Source organism: Haliotis rufescens, unplaced genomic scaffold (genome assembly GCF_023055435.1).
Source record: "Haliotis rufescens isolate VD_foot unplaced genomic scaffold, xgHalRufe1.0.p SCAF_23, whole genome shotgun sequence".
In the NCBI taxonomy this organism is placed as follows: domain Eukaryota; kingdom Metazoa; phylum Mollusca; class Gastropoda; order Lepetellida; family Haliotidae; genus Haliotis; species Haliotis rufescens.
This window is the reverse complement of record NW_025963924.1, coordinates 4,414,287-4,425,638: the sequence shown is the minus strand read 5'-3', so window position 1 is coordinate 4,425,638 and position 11,352 is coordinate 4,414,287. Positions and strand designations below refer to the sequence as shown.

Genomic DNA, 11,352 nt, shown 5'->3' with positions numbered 1-11,352 from the left:
AGTAAGTGAAGTAATCGTAAAATAACCAGTGTTTCGACATCAGCTTCGAAGCTAAGGCAACCTATGTTCATCTATTGACGTCGGGTTTGCCATCACAGACAGCTCGTAAAATACTCGGCTAGAAGACAGCAACAAAGCGGGATAGGGCAAATGACCCCCTAAATATCTCCATGTGTTGATTAGTTTACTCTGTATAACAACTTCAAGATATCTTTAGACCAGACTCGGTTCAGCTGCCTCTCCTGCTGTGTTGCTGTCATCTTGTCGTTATTAGATCCAAGGAAGGAAGGAAAACAGACTCGTGTGTATACCATTCACTAATATTTATTTAGGTGTAATCAAGAAATAGAATGGCATGTGCCAAAAGAAAATATCTGAATCGGGGCCAAAAAGGAAGAACAGTCCTCTCTTATTAGGAGACAAATAAACTTAGAAATGTCAGCCAAAGGATATGCCAAAACATACTAGATCGAAATAATGTGTCTAAAAATAAGCCAAATGGAAGAAGCCAAAATAGACCAAAAGAGTGAAATGAGTTTATAAAATGGCACCAAAACTTATCCTCTCACACACAGACACTCACATCCGACCATACATCCAAAACACATCTTCATCACCAATACACACTCACACTAAATCACAAAGGCAAAATACATCATCTCCCACATACATCCAATCACACATGCAAAGAACATTCTCTCACATGCACACACAATCCCAAATGCAACACACTTCCTCTCACACATGCACTTAATCAAACATGCAAAGCACGTCCTGTCATATGTAAAAAAAACTGCACCTCACACTAACATGCAATCACTCATGCAAAATGCGTTCTCTCACATGCAGACAAAATCACTCATGTAAAACTCATCCCCTCACATGCTCACGCAATCACTCATGCACAACGCATCCTCGTACCCATACACACTCACATACAATCACACGTGCAAACCCCTCTCTCTCTCTCTCTCTCTCTATCTCTCTCTCTCTCTCTCTCTCTCTCTCTCTCACACACACACACACACACACACACACACACACACACACACACACTGGATGAGAAATCTACGAGAAGATTCTCCTCCAGAAGGCAGCCACTCTCCTCAGTGCCTTCCTCAGAGGATGAACCTCTCGGTCCTCCACGAAGCTGTCGTCGTCCTCGTCCTCATAGACCCAATAGTCACTGTCGTCGTCACTAGGGGCAAGATAGTAATCGACGTAGGTGATGGTGACAGGGGCAGGGAGCGTCTCGCCGTGGTCAGGGCGGGCCCAGAACGGGGTGAAAACACTCAGGGGGTTGGGAGAGGGGGTCGGGGACGCAGCCTTGGGACGCTACATCGGCGAGTGGGAGGATGGGAGAAAGTAGGGTCATTGGGCGAGGTTTATAGGAGATTTTCAATGACAAATTGCAAGAGAAAGTCAGAGTACAATGCCCCTGGTTACACATGCTATGAGACAGTACCCCACGACAAACATGCTATTAGACTGTTAGAAAGAAATCTTAGTGTGTAAATGGGAGAAGGGTACCCTGAGACTGCTTTTCAGCACACCATAACAGTGGAAATATAACATAATGTCACTAGTATGCATAGGAGGACATCGATACAAGGACAAAAGAAGCAAGCAATTCGGTCGATCATGAAGAACAGGTGAATAAGAAACATACACAGTCGGATTCCTCATCCAACGACGGCCATAAACTCGCAGCAGGAGTGACATGATACCGGATCATATCTTCCCGTGCTGAAAATAACCAAAACATCACATTTAAATGCACATTAAATGCATGTACAATGGAACCAAAATATTTGGGGGGCCGTCAAAACGATAGCAACACACGCGAATTGCCGATAACAGAGACCAAAGTGTCAAAAGAGACTCTTTTGGTACACGTATAGGCCACGAGAATGTTTAAGAGGAAATAAAATGGGCATTTAATCCTTGTGTGGATATACATTGCGTCTTACAGTAATGCCATTATAGGTCGCACATTTGAAAGAGAAGTTTACACATAAAAATATACTAAAGCTACGTCTTATATATGTGAAAAACATCTATAGTAGTTTAACAACATCGTCCGTCATATATAAATACCGACAGCTCTCATTTCATTGGCAGAAACGACATTAAATAGATACACATTTCTCAATTTTTACAAATTGCAAATGGCGGCCAGTGTCATGCCCACCGATGCCGCTGTCAAACTATGGCCAGTTACAGTTTTAATCTACATATTAAACACTTTAAAATACAATAACTGTCTTCTCAAATACCTTGAATATGCAGCCTAGTAAACATCTTGTTAGTAGAAGTCCTCGAAACCATGTTGTAGTCAACGAAATGCAGAGCGATAGCGAGCAAGAGCGATAGTGAATCTGTTAAAAACAGAGGGGGACGTTGGCAACGACAACGGTTACTATGTTATGGAGACGAAGTCAGAACGAGGCGTCATCGTCCATTTCCGGCAACGTCAAACAGCCAGGTGTAGCTGCATGTCATGGGGGCTAAACACTTGGCGAGTTTTAGGTTTTAAAGAGTTGCATGTACATTGTATATTCAAAGGCCGGCTATATGGTAGTTCACCACCAAGTCCAGTCTGCTAGTTGTCGAAAACATACTATTCATTCTCTAAAGCCGCGTAAGATTAGTACCAATGTGAAACTTAAGGATTCTCCATCAGTCAGAAAGGTCTACGTCTTCCGATTCCTTTTTCGCTATTTCATACATGTTTATCTAAGAAACAGGCGTTGCAGCCTATACACTTACAGTCCTGATTATAATGGCCAATTATACTTCGTCATTAACGCCATTTGCATGATGCTGAAACACAGAGGATAAGATTTCTGGACGGGGTCATTTGTTATGATGAAGACTGGAAGAATGGCCTTTAACTTCGACACAAAAGCAAACGACTAAATACAAGAAGCAGATCCTGGTTTGAAGGCCGTTGTCATGGTTACAGTCGTTGATAAAAAAGAAGGGCAGGTTGTGTTTGTTTTGACCGTGAGGATTAACTGGCTTACTGGTGAACGTATTTAATTGCTGGCAAAGACAATTCATCTGAACTGGGAACGGTATGCTGGTGTGTAGCTCGTAGTGTAGGTTTTATGTTTGCGTTTCGGTTAGGGGAACCATGGGATATAAAATGTCCAAGAGATTCTTCAATGATCACTTATTTTGCGTTAGTAAGTGATGAAAGTAATGAGTTTGTGCATCGTACATAGACGTTAAAACTTCTGTCACATATTACATTACGTACATCTTGATACAACTGCGGGGCGGTCGGGTAGCCTGGTGGTTTAAGCGTTCGCTCGTCACGCCGAAGACCCGGGTTCTATTCCCGACATGGTAACAATGTGTGAAACCCATTTCTGGTGTCCCCCGCCCTGATATTGCTAGAATTTTGCTAAAAGCGGTGCAAAACCGTACTCACTCACTAACACAACTGCACTCACTCCCCAAGCACCTTGCCGAGCCTTACCACATGGAAATATTTTATTACGCTTCATGTGGTTCACTTGTCTTAGCGATCGCAGATTAAGTCATTTTCAGCTGAATAATGAAGTGATGGGACGAGCTCTTCTTGATGAACTTGTAGATATATCTCATAATATCTACCTACGAATACAAATACACGAATTCAAAATTGACTGTAACTGTGTCAAAATCCTATGTCGGTGAATCATCCCGCCCCATCAGCACCAGAATCAAAGAGCACAAAACTTCAGTGAATATCTGCAAGACAATCCAAGCCAAGCCAAAACCTGCTTTATATATTCTACAGTGACGGAGGAACATTTTTTATCAGTTATAACAGTATTTGTATATAAGTTGTATAATACTTTTTACTTTATACTCTCATAATTCTTTAAGAAATGGGCCATTCATTTTAATCCAAGGGATTGTAATACAATATTGGTGTACATCGGGGTGAGACTATGAGAAAGAATCTGTCTGTCCATTCCGCCTATGAAGTCATCAAGCAGTATTTGTTCCAATCATCACACTTGTAAGTTAATTAGTTTAACTGGCTCCCTCATCGTGTTCTGTCCATCATATTACAATATCAACCTTCTGTTGTTATCAGTTAACCTACTGGTGTTAATCCCTGTCATGTATGGTAATTGCTACTGTTAATCCTTCACCTACCATTTATAATTCTGTACCATGTTCATTACTCAGTCTTGCTTGACAATGGTATGAGGATCTCTACTGAAACGTGGCCATTACAGTATAATAAAGAAGTTGTTATCCAAAATGTTTTGTCAACTTAATCTAATAAAGCTTTCAAAACCATATTTGTACATATTTTGCAAGATCATTTGAGAACACTTTGGATGAGGTTTCAGATGACATTTTGCAGTGTCACTGGCATTATATTTCTAAATTTCTGACTGCCCAGAACCAATTACAGTAATGTCTTACAAATAATCATACATGTCATGAAAGGGTCAAAATATGTTTTAATGACAAAATCTGACTTAATTTCCATAATCCGGATACTAGTATTCGTAATAATTTGTCTCAATGATTGTCGGATTCGTGAAGATACAGGTTAGAATAGGTCTTCAGCAACCCATGCTTGTCGTAATAGGCGACCAACGGGATTGGGTTTAGGTTCACAGACTTGGTTGATGCATGTCATTGTATCCCAATTACGTAGATCAATGCTCATGATATCAATCACTGGATTGTCTGGTGCAGACTCGATTATTAACAGACCGCCGTCATATAGCTGGAATATTGCTGTGTGCGGTGTTAAACAACAAACAAACAAACAAACAAGCAAACATAAACATCCGTGTTTGAATGGGTTTTTTCGTCCAGACTCAGTTATTAACAGGCTGGAGTCATATAGCTGGAATATTGCTGAGTGCAGCGTTAAACAACAAACAAATAATGTATTTGTTCTGGTCGTAACAAATGTTCTATGTGTGAAAAACCAAACCAATTCATTTCAAAAATGGGTTTTCTTTTTATATCTCTGTTACCGTGGAAAAACTTTACTCATTTTCAGGACACTTCATCCAAACAGCCGTAGTATTCTCTGACGACTGCCTTTTTGTTTAATTTATTTGACATAAAGTTATTTCATGGAATTCTCGTGTAGCACTACTTCCGATTTCGGTTGCGTTTTGGCCTCTGCATTCTATCCGTTTCTGTCATAATAAATTACACGTTGTCACATTTGCCTTGATCATTAATTAACTATCAGGATTTGTTTCCAAGGGAATAATTTCCAACATATTATTCATATTCTTTTGTTTTTCTTTTTGATTATGTTTATTTGCAATGGTATGTCTTAGTTTCTGTTTTTCAAAGGCACATTAACAAAATACAGGAACATTGCTCATAAACACACCAAAACAACCGGAACAACTTTCAACTGGAACTTTTCACTTCAGGGTCGGGACATTTTCACTGTAGTTTTATTTAATCCTGATATATTTTCCAGGTCGGAACAAAAATATGCTTTCAGGGCATCCATGTTTAACTGTGGCATGGTATCTCAGTGGGCTAGCACTATAAAACCGTCATTAGTCCGGACTAAAACAAGCAGTCACACGCATGCACGCATGCACGCATGCACGCATGCACGCAGGCACAAACACACTCTTGTGCATGCTTGTCAGTATACAAGTGCAGTAATCTTGACGGCGACATTTAACCCCATTTCACCTCACCTACAAAGTGTGCCCTGGCTGCCTGTGTCATCTGACCGTGATGGTGTGGATTGTGTCTGGTGCTCCCAGTGCACTGGTTTGCCTGGCCCCAATTACCTCCAAGCATCAATGATGCACAGTGAAACCCTTTTTGGGATGGGGTGTTGTTTTAGAGGGAACATTTTATTACAGAGGTGGCTCTCCAAAATTTAGTGTATTTGACACCCTCCTACATAAGCTTGCAAGCCGCACAATACATTTCCTGAAAGAAGTGATACAATTTCCACCTTCTCTGGTGTTAAGATCCTCTTGATGCCAGGTCTAATTTTGTTCAGCGAACACTGAAAAGGACAGTTTTGAAATCATCTTTTTCTTCACTCTATCTGTCACAGCCTGAAGTATAATGGTCTCATTAAAACAAAACTTACAAAAAAAGTTGTCCATTTCTATCATGACCCTCCCAAATGTCATCTCTTAGAACTGGAGTCTACCTTTTAACTAATTGTTGCAAAGGTTAATTTTCTGTAGAGAGGACTGTTTGAATACCAGGTAATGCTGACATTGTATCTGCACTCCGTGGTTTGATCATTTCATGTTATCAGACTCAATCGATGCCAAACCGTGAAGATTTGGGGATTGGGGTGGAATAGGTCTTCAGCAACCCATGCTTGCCGTAAGAGGCGACTATGCTTGTCGTAAGAGGAAAATAACATGATCGGGTGGTCAGGCTTGCTGACTTGGTTGATGCATGTCATCATATCCCAATTATGTGGATCAATTGGGGACAACATGCCACAACATAATCTCACTTGACTTTCAGTCAGGTGAATTAGTATAGCTCAAATGCCAAGTGAACTTAACTAAGATTAATTATCAAGAAAAAGGTTTTGGATAAATATCCACCCAAAGTGAACATGATGTAAAGGTGGTTTTATTTGCAATGAATGTTCTTGGACTGTTCTTGGCATGTTCTTGGAATGTTCCTTCAAGCACTCATATTATGAATATACATTTACAACATATCATTCTCCATTTCTAAAAATAGAACTCAACAACGTAATGACTCCGTCAAAAAACAGAGATATTTTTTCTTAAGTAATTCTCACAACCATGTCTAACAAAATCTGTAACCACATAATATAACAATTGAACTAAAAAAATATGTCTAACAAAACATGAATTCCAAACTGCCATGATCATCTATATTAGAAAAATATGGATACCAAAAAATGGACTATTGTCTGTACAAGCATGTTTCATTTATAAAAACAGCATTTTTTAATAAACTATACTCTCTGGGTCAACGAATAACATAGTACAATAACATTATATAATAACCATCCAATCAAAATACGCAAATGAGCAAGAGCAAATTAAAGCAGAAGCCATAATATAAATTATTTAAAGTTACTTATTTAAACGAAACTATGGTACCATTAAATGAGTCCAATTGATTTATTAGAATAGGATGGAGACATAATCAGATAATATGCTGGATAACAAAGATGAACTTAAAGTAGTAAATTTAATGGGGGGGGGGGGGGGGGGCAGAGACAGCAGAGACATACTCTGTTTAAATAAACATAACATACTTTTATCTCCTGTGCCAGGTCCAAAGTACGTATTGGTTTTGTTACTTGTTAGATAAACAAAATCCACTTGTCGAAATCATTAATTATCAATGTTAAATATCAATGAGAAGTTTATAGTCAAAATGTATTCAAAGACTAGACATATAACTTGTGAAATCAAAAATGTTTAATAAATATAAAAACACAGGTTTCACATATTTAACAGATGAGAATTATGTTCAGAAATCTTCTTTATTTAAAATGGTGTTCAAGATTAGTTATAGTTATTAAACAATGTAAAATTTGTTGATTGAATATATTTTAATTTAATTTAATTAAGTACAATCTTGACACAAATGACACGAACATGAAAATATAGCAACAATGAAAACAATACAACACTTTATTTATCAGTAACATTTGAAAAGATGTATATCACAGTCAAAGCATACAGAATTTGCTCATTAAAAGTACTCGCCTCAATAATCATAGTTTGTAGCAGAACACAATTGAGTGAGAGATCCCTTGTCTGTCTCCCAGACCCTAGAGAATTTTTTTAAAAGGAGTCCGACTCGAGTCTAGAATGATTTGGCAAGTCTAGATTGCCTCAGCTGAAATTAAGGATTGTACTGGGCTCCATTTGGATTTTATTCTTTTTATAATGTAGATATATATTTCTAAATAAGATAACTTTATTTCTGGGACTACATGTCAGTCTAAGAGTTCTCCTACTGTTATCCTAAGGGCACAGATGAAGGTCATTATCAAGCACTATGTTCTAAGCCAGGCTTCCTGTCATGATGCATTGACAGTCTTGTTATTCATGTTATTATTAGGGAAATATCATTTATGAAAAATAAAAATATTCCCTATTTATCAAATCAGTTGAGTCATTGTGGCATACATTTGAATGAAATGCAGTGAAAAACACTTAGATCCTACCACTTGGTAGAAACTATTATTTCCTATTTGTAAAGTCAATCATCTAACTGGCCTTCTTGGAAGTTATTTTGGTACAAATATCACAGTATCTTATATAAATCACAGATAAGTTAAAGGAACATTCATTATTAGTTTCATAAATACACAAATTTGATATATTACAAACATGACACATAATATGTTTTTGTGTTAAAACAACTTTGAGTTTACCCACCTTCATTTTTTAGCCCTCTGGTGCAATATAATTTAACCCATTTACAGTATTACTAAGCAGTGTGTGCAATAGCCATGTAGAGGCCATCTTCCTGAGGCAAGAGAGTTAACTGACTTTAGGGTGGAAACTGGACTTTTATAGTCAGTTAACTCACTTGCCTCGGGAAGATGTGTAGCGGCCTGTTATCAGATGACATAGCAGCCCACAAACCTGGTAATATACCAGTGGTCAAACTTGCATATCGTCACCTTAACATACCATATTCGCAGTATTAAGCAACCTTCTCCAGAATCACCCCTTGACAAAATTCCAGACCAATCTGTGAGTAATCTTCATATGCGCCGTCTACTAAGTCCAAAATATGTCATGACTTTCTGTATTGTCTTGTGAATATTACAGAAAACAGTAAACAGTAGAGTAGAAGGGGTATATAATTGCCTAACATCAACATTTGAACTAAGTTCTTACTACCACTCAATCTCTCTAAACACAAATTTAATTTGTTGTGTTTGGTTTTAATAGGCAACCCCCACATCAATTTTTTAAGCTTATTGTCTTATTATGGCGAATACGGTATGTATATCCAAGATGGATGACCATTAACAACCTTTACTATCTTTTTATCCTTTGACATAAATGACAACACAATACTATCAGATCATTCATCATGGAAGCACAAGGTAGATAACTGTTCATCTACAAATATAACAAAAATGATACAACACAGATGAGCATATATTAAATTTGAAATTAAAAGCATAGTTTATAAATGAGACACAGTTCCTCCTGCAATAAAGAGACATGCTTTGAAGCCCAAGCTACAAATACAAATACCTGAAAACTAATATCTACATTTGGCCTGTTTTGTATGTGAAACAGATCTTAATATGGGAATAAATAAATATATATTTTAAAATAGAATCATATTCTATAATTGTCCATAATTTACAAATTAATATATTTTAACATAGAAAAACATAAAGCACACAGATTGCCAAAGGCAATCCATTAAATACTATGGGTATTTGTAGTATTAGTTTGCCACATGTTCACATAAGTTGTTGTCATGTGCAACTTGTTCTTATTTCTGGATCGCTGCGATATTGCTGGAATATTGCTAAAAGCGACGTAAAACCAAACTCACACACTCACTCTTATTTCTGGAACTAGGTTAATCATTTCATCCTGATAGGTCAAAATACTTTACATATTTAATCCAAGAAATCACCACCAGTTTCTCACTTTTCAAAAGAAACAAGCAAGTAACCAATTTGTAGTGGCTTGATCAGTATTTTGTTTGTAATAAATAACAAATCAAAACTGCAAAAACAGTTTGTTCTTCTATGAAGCAATGGAAACTTGTCAATATTTACAAATTACTTTTACATACCTGTACAAAGCTACAGGTAAGAATGCTAACATAAGTTACTACCCTGTATTGACTAATATCATACATCATTTCTGAACTCATACTTTACATCTATGTACACAAAATCTAAATGGATAGTGAAGCACAGATATCAGGTAACAATCACAGTTTCTGGTTTAAATGAGACAACAGCATAATTCAAGGCTACACCCCCACGGATTCCCTCCCTTTGTTGAGAATCTCGTGATGGGTGTGTATGTGCAAGCATGGGCTCAGATCGCTGCGACATGATGATCCTCCCCACGGCATGCTTACGAGATATTGACTTCTTTTCCTTCACACCATTGATATGTATATTTTCTCTGGTTGATGAACTGGTAACAGAATTTGGTCGACTCTGGGACCGCTTTGATGGAACTGGTTCTTCGTTTGTAGAATACCTGCCTTTGACGTGATACCAGGCCGATTTGTGATGAACAGCTCGCTTCATATCCCGGGGTATGCCAGGCTTTTCCAGTAGGCTGTGGATGGAGCTGTGTGGGCCTGTGATGGAGCGGCAGTTGGAGACGTTGATGGCGTGCGGACCTGGGATGCTGCAGCGAGATCGGTGACTCTGGAGGCTGCTGTTGGTGAGACAGGAGGACGAGGCGCCTGTCGTGTAGACCCCTAATCCATCTCCTCGACTGAAGTTGGCACTGTGAGTCCTATTGGGCATGCCAGGCTTTACACTTCCAGCACTGCCATACCGAGCAAACAGCTTCAGAGGAGCACTGACAGGACGGGAGTCCACTTTAGCTTTCACTGGAACCTTCTTTGGTGATTTCTGCGGCTGGGGAGCCATATCACTTGCATAGCTGTCTATCTGTGGATCTGAGACCATGATTGGAGGGTTTCTAGGATCAGCCTCCTCCTCATCACCCCCTCCCCCTGCAAAACTGAGGTCCACAGTCAACCTCCTGATAGAAGAGTCTGATGTTAAACTGGAGGTGTTGGTCTCGGACAGAGACACAGTTTTACCCATATCCAGAGCCTGCTGAAAGCGTCTCTCCATTGAGGCCCTTCTCAACAGCTTTGGACGGTCTGATTCAGTCAGAATTCTCTCTGATGCACTCATGACACTAGCAGAGCTGCCCATGATGCTGAGGGGACGATTGTGCTTCAGTAGGTCATCTCTGCTGACAGATCTCACACAGTTACGATCCCCATTTCTCAGCCTGTTAATGGTGGTGGAAGGCCGGAATCTTTTCTGGACAGCTGAAAGATCTTTATCTCTGAAGGAAAGACTACTATAGGGATTGGACGGTGTCCGGGTGTCGGTAGGTTTGGCAGGCCCAAACTCAAAGTGACCCAGTCTCAGCATCACCTCCTGGTTTGTGAGGTACTGCTGGGCTGCCTTCGTGTCTGGGTGGTCTCCCCCTGGAAGTAGGACCAATAATCTTACAAGCATCAAAACACTGCAACCCTGAGAGAATAATTAAATAAAGAAAATAATCTCACTTAATAATAAAAAGAAATAAATTTATACAGCACTCATACCCATTGTATAGGCCATACTAATCAGATTACAGTCCTGGGTCTACGGAACCATCT

At 39.0% G+C, this 11,352-nt stretch overlaps 1 protein-coding gene across 3 annotated transcripts in view; it reads right to left on the bottom strand.

Annotated features, from left to right (window-relative positions):
* Positions 1 to 6,581: 6,581 nt before the first annotated feature.
* Positions 6,582 to 11,352, bottom strand: part of LOC124116081 (tetratricopeptide repeat protein 41-like) — a 69,720-nt gene continuing 64,949 nt past the window's right edge. For all 3 annotated transcript variants that reach the window (XM_046477294.2, XM_046477295.2, XM_048401683.1), the window contains exon 18: positions 6,582 to 11,178. In XM_046477294.2, coding sequence (XP_046333250.2) covers positions 9,914 to 11,178 — 1,265 coding nt within the window. In that variant the 3' untranslated portion in view covers positions 6,582 to 9,913. The remainder of the gene's footprint in view (positions 11,179 to 11,352) is intronic.